This window comes from Lacerta agilis, chromosome 10 (genome assembly GCF_009819535.1).
Source record: "Lacerta agilis isolate rLacAgi1 chromosome 10, rLacAgi1.pri, whole genome shotgun sequence".
NCBI classification, from domain to species: Eukaryota; Metazoa; Chordata; class Lepidosauria; order Squamata; family Lacertidae; genus Lacerta; species Lacerta agilis.
In genome coordinates, this window is record NC_046321.1 from 39,326,581 (window position 1) to 39,352,772 (window position 26,192).

The window sequence follows — 26,192 nt, forward strand, 5'->3', positions numbered from 1 at the left end:
GGAGGGAGAGAACGTGCCGTGTTTTAGACTTGCTGTTTGATGTCCTGTAGCTGGTGCCAGAGAAGAAGCCAATAAAGCCTGGTAACCCGTTTGGTGCCTGCGTGTGATTAATTAGTGACTTGGAGGGAGGACTCGGGAAAGTGATCCCCTCCTTGGCAGTAGCTCTCGGTCTTTTTGTGTGGCAGTGCCTACATGTTGGTACTGCCTACCTATTGCCCACTGTTTCTTGCTTGCTTCGTCTCTTTGCAGCAAGGACATAAAACAAATACCGAACAAAACAAAAAAGCTGCCCCAAATAGAAAAGACTACTTGTGGCTTCTCTGGTTACCAGAACACATTAAAGGTTGAGGAGATCTGGCCTTCAAGGAAACAGCTCTGAGCATGCTCATGATGCAGAGCTGTAGTTAAAGGCTTTCAGGTAATCTGGCATAGTGATAGCTGGATAGTCCTTATAACAACAGGAGTGGGAGTCTTCCTAGCAGGAGATGAAAAACCAGCTGTCTAATTCTAATATTCAAATGACACTCACATATTTTTTCTCCCCAGAGACAGTAGGCGGGAAAACTTTGCTATTCTTTTGTATTAGTATCAGCTGAGTGGCATGGAGAGCTGATTGGCCAGAGAACAGAAGATTGCCAAAAATGCCTCTCCTGAGCTGATTTAGAAAAAAAAAATGCTTGATATTCTCATTGGGAAGGTTGCGCTCCAGTAGCCCTAGTGGAAGAACTTCCCCAGGTTGCAATATCTGACAATTGTTTTATGGTTTAATTCAACTGAGGTTTAAATAAACACCTAAATTTCCTGAAACGCATTAATGCACTATATGAATCAAGAGTAAACATGACCTTAAAATCAGTAAGTTGTATCCAACATAGTTCTAAAGTGGAATGTTCTTCCTTTCTCCCCCCCCCCCTTGTGTACCCCTTAAATGTGATCTGGGGTTTCCCCAACCCTCCATAGCAGATTTGAGGATGGAATAGGCTGCATGTGGGAGAGGTATGGGAAATTCCCTTGCACTAGTGTTAACCCTTGTACTAGTGCAAACAATTAATTAATTGAATGCCACCCATGATAATTCTACAAATTTCATACATTTAAATATGAGTTTCATATTTATTTTCTTTTTAAAAATCAATATTACTTATATGGGCTTAATAAAAACATTCACTGTTTATAGGTAATTTTGATTTTTTGATAACTAAATAAATGTGGAAATCATATTTGAATGTGCAGATCCATGTGATTATAATCATTTCAATTTACACTCTGTAGGGATCAACCTTAAGCCCTCCCCCCCCCCCCCGATCTTGTGCCTGGTGTTGTGACATAGCTTGCACCACTCCAGCTGTGCTATTGGTTCCCAGAATTCTTTAGGGGAAAGCATGCACTTTAAATGTATGGTGTGTATGCAGACTCAGTGATTTAATTGGCATGTTAGGATTGTAGGCAACTAAGAATATAATTCGGTGTTACTGAAATTAATGGGGCCAAGTTAATAATGTCCATTAATTTCAATGAGTCAACTCTGAGTAGCACTAAAGTTGGAAACAACCCTTAGTTCCCCTTTTCATTATTCCCAAACATTTTAACATAATATTGCATTAAAACTCAGAATCTTAGGCTGGTTTTGTTTACAAAATTGAGTTAAAAGTAAAATTGGAGACGTGGGAAATTGAACCTATCATTAAAATCAACAAATTGTTGTGTCTGCAGACCTTTGGTATGCAGCTGAATGAATGAATTAACCTTGATATGTAATATGGCAATTTGTTTAGTTCCAAAAATAGGAACACAAATGTAATATTTAGGATGTTTATATATATGCCAACAATTGTTGTTGTTGTTTTTTTAAAAAGCAAGTTACCATTTTGACTTTTTCATAGCAGACATACTCTTCTTTTTGCTTCTGTGTTAAAGCAAAGCCTTCTGTTGTTTGTGCTACTAAATGTCATGGATTAAAATACTTAAAATGTTTTGCCTGTATCCCTAAAAAGCAGAAATGTAGCATAGAAATGCTTTCATGATCAGATAACTACCTTCAAAAGGATGAGAGCTGAAACTGCTGGGAATACGCTCTGCTGACATGAACTGTCTAATGACCCAATTTCAGCCACTTTGTGACAGGGAATTATTAATGGCCTGGTATAATTTCCCCCTCAAAGTTCTCTCCCCCCAATTTTATTTTGCATTCTCCTTCAGTCTATGGTTTGGCTAACTTGCATAACATCTAGCGCTATACCCCTGCTTATTTATTTGTTACAATTTTTCATATGCCTCTCTTCCACCTCCCAACTAGGACTTCCTACCATTTCACTATAATTCCTAAGGGCAGTTACAGCATGTTGTAATGACTGAGCTGTTAAGGACTGAGATTGAAGACTGGAGAGGTGACTGGACTTTTGGTCCTTTTCACTTTGATAACTTGAGCCCCCAAATCAATAAAGAGATATGTAAGATGATTGTACTGCATCACTTATTGCTGATGTCATTCATAGCAGGGTCAACTATTTTAAACACATCCTGGAAAATGTGGAGCCATCTAGGCGATGCGGGCATGCGGTTGGGATAGCAGCTTGGAAGGGAGTCATGCTTGCACACAATTTACCAGGACTTGCCCTGCTTTTGTCATCCAACACACTACACTGATAATGAAGGTACACATCACTGTGTATACACTCTGTGGGGCAGAATAAGAAGAATGTCCCTGAAAGAAAGAGTGGAATTGTGGTTCTGTGAGCTAGGAGGGATGATAATATAAAGCCATTAGGAAAACAGATGGTGTGTGGAATGTCAGGAGAATATACTCTGGTCAAAGTCCTCCTGCATGTGCATCAACAGCTCAAGCGTTTAGTCCCAGTAAGATAATTGGCAATATGCCAGCTGCTTGCTGGGCAATAAAGTGGGGATAGGGATGAAGTATAACCTTTATTCTCCTCAAAACAGAAAGATCAACACTATCACCAAGTATCTTCTAGCTGGACTTGTGAATGCATGCAAGGTGATAGACCAGACTGGACCTGCCTGAGTTTGCACATGCAGTTTTTCCTCCAGCTTGGAATACATGTACATAAATCTGCTTCCATGCACTTAGTATGCACCTGTTTTGATCATGGTGCAAATGTGTATTCCAATTGCACACATGGGATATTCTCCAAAATTTAGACACTCACTTGCAGCTGCATTGCAACTGTGTGTATGCACACCTCAGGCCTCAAGGATGCAGTGGAGCTGCTGGCCTGAGGTGATGACATCTGAAATGGGTGAATCCGAGTTGACAGATTCCAGTCTGATTAGTTACTAAGCCGAGGAAGAAAACCAAAGATACTCAAGGCATCAACAGGAAATAAAACATTTTTATTGAATATCTGTGTAGTATGTATGTATTATTTTAACAACACCTGGAAAAACTCTACTGTGGGATTCACTACACAAAAGTGAAACAAAATATAAACCACCTCATCAAAACTGAATGTAAAATACAGCTAAACTTGTCAGCTCGCAGGCTACGAGCCATATGGCAGGATAGAACACCCCAAACGTTTCTACAAGATACAGAGAAAAATCCACACATAGAAACACTCAAGCAGGCAGTAAATATACACAAAGGCAACTAGGATCTTTCTACAGCATCAGATTCTAATACTTTTACACAGCTTTGTCAGAAAGGTACATGTGGCTTCTTTTGAGGATGAAAATGTCATCTTGGTCAAATAGCAGGTCTGCTCTCCGCTGAGAACTATAGTACATTAGCAACCAATTCTGTGGTGACATTCAGTCTGGCAGTGCTGGAAGAAAATGCATTAAGAATACCTTAACACAATGAATCAGTTCTGGCAGCTTGAGCCTGTAAATTTCAAGATGCTTTTTTTATTGTTGTTGTTGTCCCTGCTACAATGAACAACTAAAGGAAGTTACAGTGGAGCTGAAACTCTTTCCTCATAGGCTGCAAAGCCTGTTGAGCTCTTCTCTTTGGTGGGATTTGGTCCTTTTAAAAATGTAAGGTTATAAAAGTATTCCTGTAAGATTTTTCCCCTATATATACATCTTAGCTTATCTGACTCAACTATGTCTTTTTTCCGTTTCTTATAGAAAATAGAAAGACCTCCAGAGTGACAGATGTTGCCACTCTCATCTGTTGGGAAGTTATGCAGAAAGCAGATCACATTGCCACGAATTCAATTTGTGGCTTGGGAGTTAAAAAACAACAACACCTCTCCACTTCTTATTGGGTAAGGTGCAGACCCATAGTTCTGAGAAATGGGTTGTCATCATTCAAAAATCTGTTGCTGTTTTTTTTAAAAAAATTATTTAACTGGATTATCCACTTATTTGTAGGGAAATCCTTATTCCACAAAAGGGTGCTGTTTTTCCCCTCCCCCCCTTTTTGCTACCTCCTTGTGTGTGTGTGTTTTTTTTTTTTGGTGCCGGGTGATAACTAAAAATAGAACAAGTACTTCAACAGGTTATATTCACAGTCTCTTAAATAAGTATGCAAGTTAAGAAAGTAACTAAATGGAAGGCGTCTCCATTGAAGAGACCTGAGCTAAAAAAATAGAAATGCCCACAACATGATGAGATGGGTTTATCTGAGATGACAACTGTCTCTATCTGTAGGACAACTGTCTTACCATCAAACTGAGGGAGGGAGATGCGGAATATTGCACAGTGTCGACAAAATGCTGTGTGGTCCATCTGCTCTATTTTGATGCCCTTGTCCTATGCATAGCTCTTCAGTTCTGGATTGGTCCATAGGTAGGAGAACTGCTTGTGCTATACACTCCTTCGGCAGTGCAGTAGAAGGGAATGGCAGTATTTTTACAATATCACTACGGAATAAATTGATTGCTATCCACTGAGAAAAACTACAGTTTCTAAGCACACACGGCAGTCACAGTGATACACAGAGCTGTCTTTTAAGACGCTTAAATGGAATGACTAATAGCTTCATAATAGTGCCATTTACTACATAGTAACATTGAAAACATTTAAAAACTCCTCCTGAAACGAGCAACTAGTGTACATAAGAGGTTGCTTCAGTTTGCTAGAACTTGTTCTTTGTTTTGTTTCACTTTTTTTTAAAGGACAAATTAAAACTTATTAAGTATAAATAGTATATAAAAGGTCACTAGCTGTTAATCTTTTGGCTTGCTTTGAAGTGCATTCAGAAATATGGCTAATTGTTTTTTTTTGTCCTCTTTTGATGGGATTTTACAATACTGTCTCGTCACCATGAAACTACTTTTGTATAATAAACACACACGGCGGTGATTTTTTTTTTGTTTTGTTTTAAAAAATATTCTGCATTCCTTCTCATCTGGCTTAGTATAATAAAATATTTTGTTACAAAGTCTAATGTGCAAACTCATTAGGATTAGAGAATGTGAGATCACAAATGGGATTCACAGTATGCAAATTTTGTATAAAGGTGATAAACGGAGAGCGATTGGGTTTTAGGTATGTGTTTTGCCATGGTCAGTTGTAGGGGTTTGTTACTATTGCACCCTCCCCCCCCGTGATTTATCCTCCCCCCCCCAATTTATATGTTCCTATATGTTATAATTAATGCTCCCACCCTCAAAGGAATTGTACCTTCAATTTCTAAGTGTAAAGCCATGATTTCAGTTTGTTTTTATATATATATACACACAGGAAAAAATGATATATCAGCTTCTGGCTACGCTTCCTTGAGGTCAGCTTTGGAGCTGCTCAGATCATGCTAAGTTGCCCACGAGAAAAGACCACCAATGGGAATTAACCCCTCCAAGGAGTGTCATGTGAGCGTACGTAGATATTTGAATGATTCGGTTGAAAGCTCAGATTTAAGTTGTCCTTTAAGATGTCAGTGTAACACTACTAGTGCCTTAACAAGTTGGAATTTTTGCTGGAATGCAGACGATACGATAGTTAGTTACCCTATAATATATTATCAGCTCTCCTATTTCTCAGTCAATTTACATAATTTAAAATAGAACATCTTATTAAAAACATCTAGATATACACAGATTAGGAAACGCTTACAACATACAAATAAACGGACTAGAAATAAATTATTATTATTATTTTTTAGCATACTGGTATGTACAACTGTGATACAATAAATAATTTCCATCATGCTCTATCTACACATATTGCTTAAAAGAAGAGTCGATCTGAGGGCAGTGGTGAGATGGGAGGGCTGTATAGGGCTTTCTACATTTAAAGTTGTGCAAATTAAAAACAAGATTTGAAGTACCACTGATCTGTGTTAGGGATGCATGGCTGGAAATAAAAGGACCCATATTACTGAGGTATTTACAGATACTGGCTAAAGAGCACTATATGGGCAAATGCAGAAAGGCTTCTTTTCTCGTTTCCTTTTTGTCTTCTTATTTCTTGACTGCAAGCATGGCGTCTACCTCCTCCTCTGGCTGTAAGGTGTGCCACTGTGCAATGGGTCGCCTTGGGTTGGCCAACATGTCTGACCAATGTCGCAGCTCAGCCCCGGTGCTATTGTAGCCCACAAAGACTTTGCCAATGGCATCGTTCTTGCCAATCTTGTCATAGTCCAAAACAGTCACAACAACTTGCACTTTCTAAAACAGGATGAGAAAGAGAAAGTCAGGAATGAGGAAAGCAAACTGGACTGCAATAAAATAAAATAAATAAATGGGTAGACCTTGTCACAAGAAAGATCGATGGAAAAGGTGGGTGGCAGAAGATGGAGAGTTACGTGCCTTATTTACATTAACAACCAAGCTTTTTAAACGCCTAGGGCCAAATGATGTGACTGCTCTTTTATTCATAAGGCGCGCTTCAATTAATTATTGCTATTGCTACTGTTATTGTTAAATACCACATACCACATTAAGGTTTTAAAATGCTGTGGTGAACTTCCTGCCCTCTAGATCCTGATTTGATTGCAAGTGTTTGGTTGCTTTGGTCGCTTGGTAAGGGTAAACTCAATGAGGGCTCTATGCCCTCATATTTCAAATTTAATCATTATGCCAAATTTACTTTCATGAAGTCTACCAATGACAGCACTTCCCATGGCCCTAACTGTGCTACAAATGAGTGTGTTTGGTTCCCTGTGCAGAATCCATCTCTTCCAAGAGACTCCTAAGCATCAACAAATCTGTTTCCCCATCCCTATTTATTCTGTTCTGAATTCACTGCTGCTGAATATTATAAAATGCCCGCTACCTATTTTTTTTGCTGAAGAATTGACACTTCCTAAGTACTGTATATTTTATCATTCCCCTCTTGAAGCAGTCACACTCATTTCATGCCGTGCAGGATTCATACGTAGGTGCTAATGAAGGCATGCACACTTTATAATTAGCAAGGTTCCTGTTAAATATGTATGAGGGCTGAGGGATGCAGTTTCAAGGCGAGGAAGAAACTGATGTCTGACATTACCTGGATTTGCTCAAATGGTACTTCAAAGCTGAAAGACTCATTGTAATAGGGATTCAGAGTGTTCTTTTTAATTGTTGTCTTCTTCTTCTTCAGCCGCTTTCCATTCTGCATCAGATGAATTTTCACATAGGGATCTGAGCAATGACAAGAAAAACAAGGCGGTTAGGAAATGGTGCCCTGGTTAATATAGTGTGTCCTCTAATGAGGATAATCCTTGAGTCAAAAGAGGAAGGAGGGGGAAAAAGAGGCAGAAGACTCACAGAATGTTTCTCAAGCAAATCCATATTTATAGAAGATAAAAAATCAGGCAAAATTGTCAAGTAAATGTTCCAATAATGCAACTTTGCCAAAAGATGAGCATCCTGCAAAGTCAGGATTGTGCAAACAGCCAGAGAAGCTCCTTGTGTTAATCTGCCTCTGCATGGAAATAGTTGCCTGTAGGTAGGCTGCTGAGGTGTCACTGCTTGACAGGAACACTACAAGGGCAAAATTTCTTTCCTAGATATGTGGATAACTGACTTTCCCCTATTAGTGACTGCTGCCCTATAAACTTGCAAGGCTCCAGAAAAGAGTAAGTTCAGAAGCAGTGAGGGTTACTCTTCTCTCACCTGTTCATATTACAGATAATAATAATAATAATAATAATAATAATAATAATAATAATAATAATTTATTTGTACCCCGCCCATCTGGCTGGGTCTTCCTGGCCACTCTGGGCGGCTTTCAACAAATATTAAAATACATTAGAATATCACAGATTAAAAACTTCCCTAAACATCTTCCTTTGAGATGGACTCAAAGAAGTCCATTGCAAAAGCCAGACAACACAGTCAGATGAACACATTGCCCCCCCCATCTTTATTCACTTGTACCACAGGAAAACAAAGTAGTTAAATAGAATTGCATCATTCACTGCAAGAGGTGGTGATGGTTTCTGGTTTAAATGGCTTTCCAAAAGCAAAAGAGAGATTTACATGGACAGATATTAACCATGATACTTATAATGGCTACAAATGGCACTTCCATGCTCTTGGGTGGTGGTAGTCTCATTACCCAAGGCAAGCTGCAAGGGGCTGACAGACTCCCACCATTTACAATTACGTATGTTGAGCTGTGGTTGGACAGACAAAGTGTTGGACTAAAGGCACCTCCAGCTGATTCAGCAAGTCAATTCCACTTTTACTACATTCTGATTATAGAGGGGTTTGGATGCCTCTCCTTTCATGCATTAAAATAATGTTTGTAGGGAGTGCACCACTAAATGGGCTAACCCTGCTTCCACAGCCAATCAGCATGTGAAAATGACTCTACACCCTGATTGGACCTTGGTCTCCCCTCGCATGGTAGAGATCTATGAGTGTACATTAGGCCTATTGAAATTAATAGATCTGGCTACATTTCCTGGAGGGATTTCTGTTTGTGCCTAGCCCTGCTAATTCTGTACTTTTTGGTATATAACTGAATACAAAACTTAATAGGTCAACTCTGAGTAAGAAATAGTTGAATACTGGTGTGGGGAGGAAATAAAATTGACACAAGGTACAGAGAATAAAATTGACACAAGAAGAGAGGAGGCATCTCAGATTCTCCAATGCCCCTGGCCCCCTCAGCTTCTAAAATGGACCCTGGATTCCTCTGAACACTCCTTTATGCCTTATTGCAGCCAAGAGTCTTCTATGGCTCTAGGCAGCTAGGCAACGATGTAGCTGTGCATGGCCTTCTCTGGTTCATGCCCTTTAGAGGGCTCTGGGTCTGCAGTGTACTGTTCCTCCAACAAATGTGGGCTGGCACTACCAGTTCACTGTCAGTGTGCAGTTGACACCTACCCCATCATACAATCATTTTCAGTGGCTTCTTCCTGAACATCCAGTTTTGCTCTGAACTGGAAGAGTGTTTGTGTTATTGTGTAGATGTACCCTGACATATTAAGCCACAGGGTGAGCATTAAGCCACAATCCACAGGGCTTTGTTCTATAGACCTGATGGCTGCCCAGCACTCTTGGTTTGTGTTACATTTCCTTAAAAGAAATGACATACAACCAGATCTGCCCCAGCCGCAACAAAAGACATCCCTCCCATATTGGTCTCTACAGCCATGGCAGGCGTTGGAACCTTCCAACAGTTTGACTCAAGCCCCAAAGGCACACTCCTCCATTGGTCTCCTGAGACAGACGGATGCTAACTACAACTACATAGCAGAACAATTTTATAAGGGAAAGGAAACAGGGTAAGAGAAGTCAGCTAAATGCTTTCTAGTCTCAGCTGCTTATATACCTGAGAATAAATGAATCAGGCTAGTATTAGAAGGTAAACTGTGAAGATGTAAAACGTTGCTTGGTCTTTTCTCAAAATAGATCCCCCCCCCACACTATGACCTGAGCACCACAGCTTTGAATGACTGGTTTAAAAATGTACGGCACATTTAAGTGTGTTCAGCTTAAACCTGTGAAGGAAAAAAACAACTATACTGTTCCATTTCTCTAAAGCTCCACTGTCAGTATATCACGAGTAGTTTTAGTTTTCATTTATTAAAGCTCGTGACATTCAAGAGGTGGAGGCGGAGAAGAGTCGGAGGAGGAGGAGGAAACAACTGTTGGAGTGTTGTGGGTATCAAGCAGTTAACACTCCATGTTAAGTGGAAATGCTGACTCAGGATCATGTGATGAGTCAGCATCACGAATCATGGAGCGTTGGCGAATTGGTCTATAGCCAGCTAGTATAAAGAGGTATGGTTGACTTCCCCACACTGGCTTCTCCCCTGTATGTAATCCTACCTCTGTATGCTGATTCTTGGATGTAAGAAGACTGCTTTATGATGATGCAAGACTGCAACTGCAATAAAGCCCTGCTGAGAGGACAGTGTGTAGTCAGATGGGTGGGGTGGAGGTGGGGATTGGCACTGTGCTTCTATGGAAAGGGCTAAGTTGATTTTTCAGTTACCCTGATTAATATTCAGTGCATGGAAATTCAAAAGCTGAAAAATGTACAATTTATATTGTGCATTACTGATTTTACAAGAACATCTCAAGGGAGGCTAATAAAGAAGCTTTTAAAAGCAGCAGGGTACTCGAGATGACATGCTTTGTTTTGTCAAAGTTTAGAGGCAAAGATATCAGCCATTATTTAGAGGCAAACAAAAGATTCGTGTCTCATATGAAATGAAAGTTGAGGTAATGTCAAATTGCCAGTAAATACAGTGATTTTGATCTTAGAAACACTGTTGCATGTCTTCTAAAGACAGCTCCAATACCCACAGCAAGAGTCTTGAGAAGGAATATTTAATCTCACAGATAATAAAGAAAAAATTGTACATATGACATTCAAGAGACAAACCAGGTTTATCCTAGACAATACGCCATGGTTAAATGAGTCACCTGTATCAGCAGCATCAAATATACAGGGACAAGATAGAATCTGTGAAGTGCAGCACAATGAAAATGAAATATTCCTTTAACGAAAGCTGGAACTATGGAGCCCCTGACTGACAGTGGTTTTTAAGGTGAAAACTAAGTTGTAGGTGACCAGTACTGAATGAAGCCTTTCCAGAAATAGCAAAATTTAGAATTCATGAATTTTCACTTGGATTGAATGCCTGGAATGGAAAAAGTTGGCTAGGGTGTGACAAGATTACTACATCTGAATATTTCCTGAACACAAATATAAAGATAACAGCCTTTAATAAATGCCTGCAAGTCCCATGAACTGAGGTATCTGTAGTTAAGGTATATAGTGCTTCCAGGCTGTCACATTTAGGGGTGAAATTCAATTACATCCTGGCAAACTTAGTCTGCCCGAATTAAAGCTGATTTGGAATTATATTATCATTATTTTATTTCTTATTTATTACATTTATACCCTGCCTTTCTTCCAATGAACTCAAGGTGGCAGACATAGTTCTCCTTTATCCTCACAACAACCCTGTGAGGTAGGTTAGGCTGAGAGACAGTGACTGGCCCAAGGTCACCCTTGATGGCTGAATGAGAAGTCTTAGTCCAGCAGTTCCACAAAAGATTGGTGTCTGGTGTTTGTTTGTTTGTTTGTTTTGCCCTAAGCAAAGCAATAGGGAAATGCATTGGTAAGTGTGGGATAACGCTTGATGTAAAGGTAAAGGTACCGCTGACCGTTAGGTCCAGTCGCGGACGACTCTGGGGTTGCAACGCTCATCTCGCTCTATAGGCCGAGGGAGCCGGCGTTTGTCCGCAGACAGCTTCCGGGTCCTGTGGCCAGCATGACTAAGCCGCTTCTTGCGAACCAGAGCAGCACACAGAAACACCGTTCACCTTCCATCCGGAGTGGTACCTATTTATCTACTTGCACTTTGACGTGCTTTTGAACACTTGATGTAGCATTGTCTAATCTCCACACCAACAAAACAGGAGAAATGCTCATTAAAGAGGTTGCCTAGGCATGGCCACAGTCAGCTCTAGATCATTATTTTGTGAGTTGGAAGTGAATTGGAAGTTCACCTATTAATGAACCTTCCACATCAATGTTAACTTGTTTGCTTTGGGCAATGCAGCTCAGGACTGCCTCTTAGCATTGCCTTGTTCTAATGCCTGATTAGTAATTGCAGCACAATCCTAGGCATACTTATTAGTGATGACACAAAAGTTCTTAAGCATCCCGTTTCATAATACTGTACAAATCTGAACTAGTCATAAAGTTATATTCTGAAAACACAACCCTTCCTTTCCGGAATCTTCCCTGGGCCAGGTAAACATAGATAAGTTCATTAAGTTCATAGATAAACATAATGGGGGCAGGAATCAGGTTCCCATTCTGAGGGCCTCAAATTTCAATAGTGAGACAACAAAGGGGTCACTGAATCAGGGCATATATTTTGAGAAAAGCAAGAGGCAAGGAAGAGTGAGCCAGTCAGCAGTGCCAAAATTAAATGGCCCACAGCCATACCCACTCTAGCCACAGATTGGCTGGGGCTGTCCACAGCACAGATGATGCGGCCAGCTGTGATGTGGGGGGGGGGAGCAGAGTACCTCCCCCTATGCCAGAAAGCTCAGCTGACTGGCTGCAATGCCGTACACCAGATAAAAGGTGAACAGACTTTCCCCTCAATCATGCCAGTAGAGGAAAATGGCACAGAGTTGTCTACCATTGCTCCTCAAAGGACTATACAGCCAGCCAGGGCTTTCTGGGTAACAGACAGTTGGCAAATGATTGTATCCACTGTACAGCAAAGCCATTATGTGTTGTGTTAGGACATATCCACTAACTGTTTGATACCAACAGCATCTGTCATGCTTTTCCTTTTCTGCAGGAAGCCAGACATTGGACAGAGATGTGGTTGTGGAATTGCTAGTATCATGGCTCCCCACAGGGCGAAATGTTGTAGGAAGCCCTTTCATATTTACTTGCTTTCAGATCTGTCTGAGAGTGTGTTTTCCTTCTTCATTTCTTTCTCCCATGGATTTCAAAACAGACTTACTTCAGGGCTAGCAAACCTCTCTCCTGTGAGAGGATGACTCAGCGTGCTGTTCATGGCTTTCAAACCATGGATAATTTGCCTTTAACATTTTCCCTCCTGTGTGTTTTCATGTGTGGGAGGGGATAATTAAGGCCTCGGAAATAACCTCTAATGAGTTTATAGCGATCACATGCGTGGGTTGTCTGAATCAATATTCGTTTGCACAAGGAAACCCTCAGAATGGGGAGGGAAAACTGGGGGCAGAGGGGAACTGAACTCTCTGGGGAAGCACAGCAGCAATGGAAGGCAACTTTTCAGAGAAACTGTGCAGGAGCCAGAGTGCTTCTAGATTGCATGTTATTGTCTGCTTGTACTAAATCACAGCATTGTATGCTTTGCTTTCTGTGACAAAATGAACATGCAGACGGCAAAGTGTTGCACCTGTAATGGCTGATGGTGTCTTAGGGATAAATACATACCCTCCAACATTTTTCCAGTGAAAATAGGGACGTCCCATTCCATAATATTTTACTATTTATACTCCACACATCTTACTGGGTTGCCCCAACCACTCTGGGCAGCTTCCAATGCATATAAAAATATAATAAAACAATAAACAATTAAAAAAAACAACCCTTCCTTATACACAATTGCCTTCAGACGGCTCAGGGGTCGGATAACTCCATACCCTCCAACATTTCTCCAATGAAAATAAGGACATTCCAGGATCACATCATAACCTGGGACAGCTTCTCTAAATCAGGGACTTTCCTTAAAAATAGGGACACATGGAGGGTCTGTAAATACTTACTAGCATTCTATCTAGAAATATATTTATTGGCCCTAAACACACACACACACACACACACACACACACACACACACACCCTTTTGGTGACTAAAACTATGACAAAAAGGAGCAAAACTATGGAATGGGGTATATTCTCCCTTCCATAAGCAGGGTGGGCTGGCTGCTAAACTGGATGTTTCCTGCAAAGCTCTGATCCCGGATTCAGTTCCTATTTGGAGTGCCGCTTCAGACATTATGGGATGTATTAAGACGGTGAGGGGAAAGCATGACATTAGGTCATTCACTGGGAAAGTTGGGGGAGTAGAAGGCCAAACATATTTCTTTGTGCTTCCTGCATAATGTCTGATGCAGACACCAAGCACATTTCTTCTGTGGTGAGATCCATAAACTTACCACACACAAATATAAGACATTTACACTAACTCTGTGAAAGAGCAGCACCATTTCAGATGTTACACTGGAAGCACAAGTACAAGTTTTTATGCTTTCTGTCCACCAAGGCTTGTAATGCATTGCAAACCATCCAAGGTCTGCCCCTGCATTTGTTTAAAACTCCATATACTCTGTACCTGAGGAGAATTTGTCTGCCTGACTAACAATGGCACACCTCTGGAAGATAGATGTGCTTTCCCTGCCTCCCACTCAGCATCCTTTTGCACACACAACATTCCATCTGGAAGAGGTAACACACCTGGATTGTGAAACTGGAACAGCGTCAGGAAAAACAGTGTTATAAAATTGACAAAGAGTCAATGATCTTCCCTTTGGAGAATTTCAGTCAGGGATTGTTAACCGCAGACTGTCAAAACAGAATGGTTCATAATGGCCTAAGGCTTATTCTAATAGTTCTATCCACAGGATTTCACCACTTATAATATTTCATTACAAAAGCAGAACAATGCAAGTATGGGAGTTCAAATGGGTGAAGTTGTTTAAAAGGAAAGCAGCAGGCAATCTCCTCTTATTTCTCCCCTTTCCATCAAATGCATCACAAAAATAAAAGATTGGTCTCCTGAGAATCTTGCCAGCCCACCATAAACTACCCACACTTAGCAAAATATATTTTAAGTGAAACAGATTGGAATAAAGCCATAAGCAATTGAGAAACCTTCATGCTTTAATCCAGAGACAACACCTCAAGTACAAAAGGAAAGCAGCCCAATTGCTATGAAAATGTGGTTATAATAAAATTCTGCAGTGTAAAGCAATAAACCTGTCTCCACTCATCAACCAGGAAACAGGCCCCCGTGTTCAAAATTGGCATGGCTGCTTGTCAGTCATGCCTCGAAAGTAGACAGAAAGGGAGAAAAGGCAGGAGTGGGCAAGAAACATTTCACTTTCCAAACTCCGGTGTGTAGATTAAACTAAATGAGGATTTTTAAAAGGACTTTTATTGCAGGATACTAATAAAGGTATAGTGGATTAATAATGTTTCAAACAGCCATACAAAATAATATATGTCCTAAATAAATGACTTGGATCCTAACTTTGCTTCTGTGGATGGAACAGAGATCATGTTCACTGAACAGAGCTTTCATGACTTGCCAATTCCTCTGCAGTTCTCCCACCCCAAAATATTCTCCTAGGGCCTAGTGACAAAAACATATACAGTGGAACCTTGGTTCTTGAACACCTTGGTGCTCAAACATTTTGGTTCCTGAAAGCCAAAAACCCGGAAGTGTTCTGGTTTTCGAACATTTTTGGAAACCGAACGTCCGATGAGGCTGTCGGCTATTGTTTCAGGGGTACCTGTGTCAATTGGAAGCTGCACCTTGGTTTTCGAATGTTTTGGAAGTCGAACGGACTTCCAGAATGGATTACGTTTGAGAACCAAGGTAACACTGTATAGATAGATAGATTTTAAGCTAAAGGAATATTGGCATTTTCCAATTCAGTTCAAATGAGAATTCAGGCAGTGTTGAAGTGGAACGCAAAAGTGAACACAAATATGTTAATATATGATATAGACACCAATATATTAATACTGGTGTTCACATGTGTCTTGAAGTTTCAACACTGCCTTAATTTTAATTTGAACCGAATTTGAAAATACGTAATTGAAATCACCACATAAATATTAGTGTCAGTACAAGACTGGAGGTTTATCCAGTGGCCCTATCTTCAACTTACCACTCATTTCACCAGCAGCTGAATAACACCCAAATGGTGAGGACACAATCTTTTAGCGCACTGACTCTGCACTCAGATGTTGTTTGAGCATAAAGAAAGCACTCCCATAGGGGCACTTGCTCTTCTCTCTCTCATCCATGCACCCACTCGCTTGCATTGGTGGTAGTATGCTGAATCTGTGCAAGGCTAGCAATGAGTCCAGTGATGGATGGGAGAAGAGAATGAGTGGGATTTGAATGCAATGGATACATAGCCTTAGTACCCACCCAGGGATCTGTGCTAACACATGAACAAGGCTCATACATTGCTTACAATTCAGAGCTGCAACCTAGTTTTGGTTGCTAGCACAGAATCTCTGGTGAGAAAACGGTCCTGTGAACATGTCGGCGCTCTGGCCACCCACAGTGGAATATCTGGCTGACTGGGGAAAGGTCATCCTTAAAGAGTAAAGGACATGATTCATTTAGTACAAACAAGCATTCCTATGACTTGCTCCAGACAAAAACAAGAAAGCGTCTTGTGGCACCTTAAAGACTAACAAATGTGTATTACATGCGATCCTCAGTTGGTGGATCCCGCACATAAAGATACTGGCACTGAGAAACAAACTATAAACAGTGAAGTCAGAAGGAAATGAAGTGTAAATAAAAATAATAACACTGTCAGTGACCATTATGTAAAAGCTTAAATGTCACCCACAAAAGCTTCAGACATGCAGTTATGTTGGTATAGCAAGCGTGGGAAAACTGTGGCCTCACATCTCCCATTATTCCTGACCATTGCCCATACTTTCTGGGACTGGTGGAAATTGGTGCCCCAAAACCAGAACCAGATTAAGACCTTTAGAGGCCCTAAGCACTTAAAAGATCTTGGTGTCCCCAATATATATCTTAATTCAAAATATAAACACGTGAGCCTTGGTGGACCGAGTGGCAGTTTACCAGTTAAAATATTCTAATTTTGTTGTATTCCCAAGATTAATGTATATAATTAATCTTGATTATTATTATTACTACTACATTGTTGTTGTTGTTGTTGTTGTTTTGTTATTATTGTGTATACCAGTATATAATATGCATTTTTTTCCATTTGTTGTGGGAGCCTTTTTCATCAGCCGCACCATATGGTCCATGGTAAACCTGGCAGTGGAAGTTTTCTGTGGTGCCCTTCTTCCCTTGATGCCCTAAGCATGTTCTTACTTTGCTTAATGGCTAATCAGCTCTGCCCCAAACACCTGGAGGGCTACAGGCTCTCCACCCTGTGGCATAGGATTGCAGCCTAAGCCACTGACAATGCAATCCCATGCATGTTCACCTGTCCAGTGGAGTTCAATGGGGCTTATGCCCGGGCAGCACTTGGTGTGCTTTCTTTTGATCTTGCCTAGAATACTCACCTATAGAAAATCACTCTGCATCCATTCTGTGTAGGAGGCAGGAAACCTGTCTTGCACTTGCCTGTGAATTACTAAGCGGACCCGAGTGTTGAGGCATAATGGATTTTCCATCTTCCTAGCAAATGTCAAGAGCTGTGTGTATCTTTTTGAGGTCATCAATAAGCCTGTCCTGTTCACAGAATTGCATAGCTTTTCACAGCCTCCTGCTTTCCAAACAGAACAATGAGTTGCTTCATATATAGATGCTGAGTTAGGAAGCTGTAAGGGCATTAGCAGTATGCCTGAGTAATTGAAGTTAGCTGTTTTGCACAACTGCATTGCCTTTCTCATTATGATGTCTCTTGGCTTACTGGTTGGAACAGAGCTTTCCAAACTTTTCATGTTGGTGAAACACTTTTTCGACATGCATCACTTCACGAAACAGTAATTCAGTTTTACTAGCAAACCGGAGGTTAAACTAACCCCCTTCCAGCCCTGGAAAGGGTGCTGGGAGCATTCCTGCAACACACCTACACTTCCTGCAGCCCACACACTAGCATGTCAGGACACACAGCTTGGAAAGCTCTGGGTTAGAAACTCATTTAATTGGCTTTGGCAGGGGAGGGGGGAGAGAGAAGCACAAGTTTAAGGAAAACAATAGCCCTGACATCACTTCACGCAAATGTTGTGTATATGTCTGAGATCGAAAAGGAGATGCACATCTTTCTGAATAATCTGTTATACTGCTCTTAACCTAAAATGTGGCATTGCTTGCTGAGAAATTCATAACTGAGCTGGATGAAACTCTGAATTTCTTCAGTCACAGATGCTTCAGGAAGAAATGCTATGCCTGTATTTTATATTCTTTCTACAGAGAAGTGTCTTTGATTTGATACTTTTGACCACATTGTCAGACATCAAAGAGCTGCATGTTTACCGAAGCTTAAAAACCTTGTCAATAAAACAGTAACCTTGTCAATACAAGAATGGCTATGGAAATTTGAACAATATTACAGATGGTTTGTCCTTTGTGGTTGGAATCTGTGTCATTTCAAAATTACATGCATGGAATGTTTAATACAATATTTATATTGTATATAATTCTCAAAGCCCACCAGTTCCTGCCTCAGCAGAGGACGATTGGGTAAAAATATCACCTCTTATTGTTGGGAACAATTTCCAGAGGGGTACCTGTGGTAGCCTATTGCAGAAAAATAAAAGAAATACTTTCGTGGCACCTTAAAGACTGACAATTGTATTTCCAGTACCTGGAAGTAAACTCCATTGAACACAATGAGATTTCCCTTTTGAGGAGACACATACAGAATAGCACTGCAAATCATACATTGTCTTATATGGGTGGCAAGGGGGGGGGAAGGCAGAAATTGTGTGTGATAATGTGGTCAGCAGATTATGCCTTCATGAATATTAAAGGTAAAGGTAAAGGGAACCCTGACCATTAGGTCCAGTAGCGGATGACTCTGGGGTTGCGGTGCTCATCTCGCTTTACTGGCCAAGGAGGCTGGCGTACAGCTTCCGGGTCATGTGGCCAGCATGGCTAAGCCGCTTCTGGCGAACCAGAGCAGCACACAGAAATGCCATTTACCTTCCCACCGGAGCGGTACCTTTTTATCTACTTGCACTTTGATGTGCTTTCGAACTGCTAGGTGGGCAGGAGCAGGGACCGAGCAATGGGGGCTCACCCCGTCATGGGGATTCGAACCGCCGACCTTCTGATCGGCAAGCCCTAGATTCTGTGGTTTAACCCACAGCACCACCCACGTCCCTCATGAATCTTAGGATGTCTCAAATTTTTCCAGGCATTCAGTGACACAAATGCATCCCGGATTGGCATGTAACAGTTTTGCTACTTGCTGTACATCACTTTCACTGAGGAGGCGTTGAAACGTGACATAAGGCATCAGAAACATGAAGGTACATGATAGTTTTCAGCTCAGATACCTGCTACAATTTAAACAGCAGATATCCAATTCAGTGCAAAAGTGGGTGAGCAGGCAGAGCTCGTGGTTCACTGACTACCTTGATTAAATTTGAAGAGTTCAGCATACTCCTGTCTGCTGCTCAGTTGAGACAAGATCTTGACATAGTCTAATCTAGGAGCCATCTGATACGACAAAGCAAACAGCTCATAAAGCATGCATGGAGCCCAACCACCTTTGAAATGCCATTGGTTCAACACGGGGAGGACTGGAGAAATCTCAGCAAATTTAAGGCAATCCTAATTCTGTAAGATGCACCAATATTTGCATAGGGATTTGTACCCAAGTCACTTGGTGTATTTGTGGGATATTGCAAATGATTTCACAATACTTCACAATATTTCATGCCCCCATCCAAATCTTCACCTAGTGCCCACTCCCAAGCAAGAGAGGATATTGGGCAAGCTGCAAAATGTGCCTCAATTTTTTCATTTCAGAGCACAAGTATAGTGTCTTGTAGCAGGGTTGTGCAGCCATAGACTGCAATAATTTCCCCTGTTTTCTGACTGGTAATAGTGTGTGTCAGGGGTGGAAATGGAAGGAAAATTTTCAGTCCATTTTGCTGGTAATCAAAATGTCACACTTACACACAATGAAAGAGAAAAAGCCCATGCTTACCAAAGACAAAAGGTTGTTTTGTTAAATACTTTTAATATGTGAAAGTAATATTTGCTCTACTAAGAAACGTCCTCTGTAAATTTCTTTCTACCACTCTACAGCCAAAAAGGAAGGAAGGAAGGAAGGAAGGAAGGAATTTAACTGTGGTGCTCAGAAGTACCTGGAGCCCTTAAGTCAAAACAGTGAAATATCATCCTCTGGTTTTGTTTAAAATTATCCTCAATTTAATTTAATGTAATGGTGGTGAAGCTGAGTCATTTGAGACCCTGGACATAAGAGCTTCCCCTTAAGAGTTCACCCTTTAAGCAGCAACGTGCATTCCTCTAATTGTTAATTACACAATGAGCTTTGGACCCCCATTCTTATAGCTTGACAACTGCTACATTTAGGGTGTTATGTTAAAGGAAAACAATGTTTGGTAACTCTGATAATACATACTAGAAATCAGAACGCTACGTAAGTTGTGGCCTCTGTAACCATACACATAGCAGCTTGGGTGGTTCAGTGGGGCTGGTTATAAGCAGAGGAGGGCAGTGGCTTTCATTTCCCAGTCTCTCCAGGTAGGTCTGAAAGAAATTCTAGACTTTGACGATTTTGAGCTAGCTGGACCAATAGTCTGCCTTGATATAGTCCAACAGCATCTGGGGACCAAGTCAATTCTTAGAAGGAACTGACATTGTTGAAAGGAGAGCATTCAGCCCAGAGAGAAGGGTTTCATTTTCATCAAATTTTGCAGAGGGATGAAGTCTCCTTGATGTTTATTCAGGCCCAAGTCTCTGCCTATTGTTGGAGGACCCAGCCTAATATTTAAGAGACAAGACCTAGAGTCATGATGGACTTACCATCATTAAATAAATAAAATAAATAACAAGTACTCTGCCTGGGGTGTTGTGAAGTCATCACAAGCCAGGGAATCTTTACATCTTTCTCAGGAATCTCTTCCTTAGATTGGCTACATCAAATGAGTTTCTGTTTTGAGTCAATCGACACTACTCTAAAGTGACCCCGAAGAAGAATGGTGAAGTTTTCTTAAAATTCAGTTTTCTTCCACCCACCCTTGAATTTCCACCAAGACAATGCAACAACAATATAATTGATGCACAGAAAGTGGATTGTGGACAAATGTGGGGTGGAGGGGATGAAGTTTCTAATTTTGCATTTCTCCCTTTGTGCCATGGCAAACACACACACACACACACCCTTACATTTCTAGACAAGTTAATTTTGAAATGCTCCAGGATGTCTGTTTAACACAACTGGAAACATTTCATGCCTTGATGGAAAGTTGAAGATGAAGTGGTGAATGTAAAAATAACAAAGGTGAAGCTTCTAAGTTCATGTTATCCTTTTCCAGCTCTTTATTAGTGCAAAAGTACACATCTTTGTCACCGCTGAACTGTTTCCTTTTCTTTTTTCATGGCATTCCATAAGTTGGAAACAGTGCTCTGGAACTGAGACAAAACCCTCTCCTGCTACCATATTAGGAATGAAAATGTACACCAGAAGCCCACAGCTGAGTGGATATAATAAAGTGGGAATGTGCTCGCCTTCCAGTCAAATAAATAACACAGTTACTGAGAGAACCAAATAACTGTGGTTTTAAAAAAGTCCAACAACCATCTTGAAGCACGAGATTTTCAAATTCAATTTAATCACTTAAAACTAGAGCCACAATCCAGCAAACAGTTACCACAGAAGAACCAATGACCTTAATCATTCCTAGATCAGTGATGGATTGTGGCCTGGATATTTAGCTGTGCTTGGACTTTCGTTAAATACAAAGAACCTCTCTTTTTGTTGTTGTTGTTGCATGCCTTGTGAATGAATAATCTTTTTTTTTTGAAGCGAGCATTTCAATGAAATTACAACCACAACTACAATTAATCTTGTAACTGAAGAAACTGATTTGTGCTGTTAGAAATCTGCAGGTTTTGCAGTCACTCAGATGAATCCTGTATCTTGTACTTTTTCCAATGTAAATTATCAGTTTCAACACTTACAAGCCTATGCAGAAATAAGTTCCACTGAGTTCCATGGGACTTACTCCAAGGTAAGTGTGCATAAGACGGCAGACATGGGAGTACATTCAATAGACCTTAATGGGGTTGAAGCTTCAACCTTCACCCTAAGTAACACATTAAAGCCCATTTAAAGCACCGCTCCTCAAAAAATCATGAGGACCATGGATTGTTAAGGGTGCTGGGCATTGTAACTCTCTGAGGGGTGAACTACAGTTCCCAGTATTCTTTTGGGGAGGGAGAAATGTGCTTTAAATATATGGTGTGTACCAGGGCTTTTTTTCCAGCCAGAACCTGCTGGAACTCAGTTCCAGCACCTCTCAGGTGGGCGTCATTGCCATTCTAAGAGAACAGGTGCTCATGGTGAGTTCTGACACCTCTTTTTCTAGAATAAAAGCACTGGCATGTACACACCCAGTCCCACTGAATTCAATAGGAATTATTTCTGAGTATATATGGTTAGGATTCCGCTTTTACTCCTGAGTAGGCATGCAAAGAATTGCCCTGTTATTCCACATAAGATGGTATATGCAGTGCTCCTAGACTTAAAAATGTTGCCTTTGAAATAAAAAAGTGATTTTGTTTTATTTATTTTTTTAGGGAGGGAACTGTTAAGCTCTGTAACTTTTTCCATAGGAAAGCAGCCTTATACTTCATAAAAATATAATTTAAGCTACATATTTTGAAATGATACTTGCCCTTGGATATGAGCTGTACCAGATAATATTGAACATCAGCACATAAATGTGGATGCACTTCACAGCATCTCCAATAAATGAGATGCTGCAAGCTATTTATCTTATTGTGTCACTGCTGGAAGGAAGGAAAAGGGAAGGATGATTAAAATGTATAGATCTTTTGCTCAAATTGTAGACATTAACATTCCATTCCACTGACACGGGTCTGTTGTCCTCAGAGGGGAACTGGGCTAGCAGAGCAAACTGGTGAAGAAGAGGGATAGACTCCAATGTCATCTTATGAGTTTGGGCTGCCTTCATTACTGGGAATGGGCAACTGATGACTGGCCTGGGACTTTAACTGTAATGTTCCTGGGTAGCTGGGCATCTCTTTCCATCAACTGAAATAAAATACCGACAAACCCTTGGAAAGGCAACACCTTAGAAAGGCAACTGCAGCAGAAATACAGTTGGATCCAGTTTTGCAATTTTCAATTTAGAAAGTAGGAGGCGGAGGGTTTTAGTTGGAGTCAGTCAAGACAGGGTGCAGCCTTGGAGTTGGCTGAAACCATAGTTCACTGGGAATCGAGTACAGGTTCAGTGGTTCTGTTGCCTTTTTAAAGGAACTATAACTATGTACTTATAGATTCTGAATGCTTTGCTGGCCTATTTCCAGCTGGCAATGTTCTGACCAATTGACTCAAGCTACTACATCTGCTGCTACTGCTGTAGAAGTCAGAGACCATTTTAGCTGTGACTCCTGCAAGTCCTGCTCTGCAGATTTATGTCTACGTGGCCTGGGAGAGCAGATGGACTCCGGCTACAAAAGCTGCTGCTGTTACTGAAGGATCCAGACACCACAGTTGCCATTAGTTCATAGGGGCACATTCTTCAATTCATAAAATCAGATAGTTGGAAGGGATCAGTCCACCTGCTGCTTAGGATGTATAGAGACAATTGAGGTGGGGAGTTGGGGAGTTTTTGTTCGGGTCAATGCTTAATTTAGAAGCTGCATTATTTTTGCTGTTATTGAATTATTATTATTTTGTATTTTCTTTGTTAGACTCTATTGTGAATTATGCAAGTAACAATATAAAGCAACCCTAGGACTGACTATCTATCTATCTATCTATCTATCTATCTATCTATCTATCTATCTATCATCTATCTATGATCTCTGACATATTATTGCAGGCTATGAGCCATAGAATGGAGAAGGAATTAAATATTCTTTTACTTCAATTCTTTACTGGAGAAAATGGTTTCTTTCCTATATTAACACTGTCTACAGGACTTCCTTAGAAATGGAATATACCACCAGCATAATATCTAATGTCTAAATGCCCCAAATCCATGATTATTTCCTAGGGCTTTTTTTGTTTGAAGGGGTTGGGAGAGGGGATTGTTAATAATCACATGGCTACCCTACGTGTATTGGGTTTTACACAAAAAAGGGTTATCTGCAAACATGACATCCAATGTGAAGGTGCAAAAGCAAACAGCTCTGTAGATCGCAAAAGTCTTGCTCAACAGGGTGTGTGCAACTCCCACCAACTGCACAGTCTATTTACAGGCTGCCAGAGTTGTCCCCAGTTTTTGACTTGGCAGACAAGGAGGAGAGAAGAAACCTCTTCTAGTTGCTAATAGCCATAAGTGAAGTACCAGAACTGGAAATAAAAGGCATTTGGGTCAATTTACCCAACTCTGTTACACTGGAATTACAGGACAGCTCCTTCCCATGCCTCCGGGATCTGTGGTCACATGGGAAGAGATGGTACTGTGGTTCCTTCCCATGGCAGAAATCACCAAATCTGGGCAGGGGCAATAATGCTGTGAGAGACCAAGCAAGCTTTTTTCATGTGCTTCAGGCCATCTCAGGGCGGTGCTGCATTGCAGTGGCTTCTAAATCACCAATTCGACCTTAAGGGATTTGGAGTGAGTGTGGCTCTTTGCTTTCAAAAATGTTGGTGGATGGTTTCTAATAAATGTTAAAACTGACTGCCATACCTTACTGGCCTCAAACATAGAATACAGACTGTATTCTATCTCTTGCAAGCATATCTCTTGCAACAGGAAAACTGTTATAAGCCTAGTATCATGCACTACAAAATCTACGTGAACACAGGTTTGGGCAGCTGTAATTTTCCACAGTCAAGAAACCATAATAAGGGTGGATAATTCAGAAGAAGAAAAATAGCTGGAGTGATATATTGCTAAGCAACAGAAATACCTCTGCCTTCTAAAGAGGAGTGGTGTCTGCAATGAACAGCTTTGTCTGAGAGTTTGGGGGTAGAAATATATGATATTGCTATAGAACTCCCTGGCCAGTTCTTTGTATGGTGAAACAGATTCCTGGTTTGGCAGACAATGATGTTGTGCATCTTTTCCCTACACAGATATCATAATGGGTTTGGGTTTTCTATTTCTTTCACTGGAAGACTGGGAGGTTGCATCCTATAATAGCATCCTAAAAACATTAAAGGTAAAGGATCCCTGACAGTTAAGTCCAGCCGCGAATGACTCTGGGGTTGCGGCGCTCATCTCATTCTATAGGCCAAGGGAGCCGACGTTTGTCCACAGACAGTTTTTCTGGGTCATGTGGCCAGCATGACCAGAGCAGTGCACAGAAACGCCGTTTACCTTCCCGCCGGAGCAGTATCTATTTATCTACTTGCACTTTGACGTGCTTTCGAACTGCTAGGTGGACTAATTTCCCTTCCTCCAACATCCACTTCCATGTAGAGGGTTACTCTTTTGGTGGAAGAGGAACTGGGGATGGGAGCATGGGACAGGAAAGCCCCCTAGTTTCCTTCCATTTGCACTAGCTAGGACTGCTGTCTGGGGCAGGTGCCAGTAATAACTCACACGGTGTCTGTGAAATTAACTTTTTATTCAAAGAAGCAAACAGCTCAGGAGACCCGGCCTAGTGAGCACAGCAACACTTCATGGTAGATCTTATCCCAATTAAGCAGTTGTGAGGACTGAAGATCTCCTCCTTCCCACAGTTGCCTAAGTCTCCTCCCCACCCCCAATACTTCTCAAGCCACCTGAAACTTGACACATCTTTCTCTGCTCTGCCCTCTTCATATCTCTTCTGGTCCTGGGAGACCAAGGAGAGGAGAGCTGGATTTAGCAGCAGGGGGAGACCACCTGGCTTCTCCACCAGCCTAACTCATCTCTGCTTCTTGGCTCCCCTCCTCTCCAGCCTCCACTTCAGCTTCTGATTCTGGACTGCTCTTTGCCATTACCTCTTCCTGCTCAATAACCCTATTACCTCTTCAGATTCCAACAACTCTACCTCCCAGGCCACTCTCTCTTCCCCCTCTGACCACACATTATCCCAGGGGTAGGCAACCTAAGGCCCGTGGGCCGGATGCGGCCCATAGGCCTTCTCAATCCGGCCCACGGACGGTCCAAGAATCAGCGTGCTTTTACATGAGTAGAATGTGTCCTTTTATTTAAAATTGCATCTCTGGGTTATTTGTGCGGCCTGCCTAGTGTTTTTACATGAGTAGAATGTGTGCTTTTATTTAAAATGCATCTCTGGGCTATTTGTGGGGCATAGGAATTCGTTCAGTTTTCCCCTCCAAAATATAGTCCGGCCCACCACATGGTCTGAGGGACGGTGGACCGGCCCATGGCTGAAAAAGGTTGCTGACCCCTGCACCATCCCATCACCAGTCCCCTGGCTCTGAGCCTTCTTCCCTCCAGCTGGTGCCCCCCACACCTCTGTATCCAACCAGTCCATG

At 41.3% G+C, this 26,192-nt stretch overlaps 1 protein-coding gene across 3 annotated transcripts in view; it reads right to left on the bottom strand.

Annotated features, from left to right (window-relative positions):
- Nucleotides 1–4,806: 4,806 nt before the first annotated feature.
- The window catches only part of SYT1 (synaptotagmin 1), a 338,924-nt gene continuing 317,538 nt past the window's right edge, over nt 4,807–26,192 (bottom strand). For all 3 annotated transcript variants that reach the window (XM_033161580.1, XM_033161578.1, XM_033161579.1), the window contains exons 9-10: nt 7,396–7,529; nt 4,807–6,572 (exon numbers count right to left, since the gene is read on the bottom strand). In XM_033161580.1, the coding sequence (XP_033017471.1) occupies nt 6,366–6,572; nt 7,396–7,529 (341 nt within the window). In that variant the 3' untranslated portion in view covers nt 4,807–6,365. The remainder of the gene's footprint in view (nt 6,573–7,395; nt 7,530–26,192) is intronic.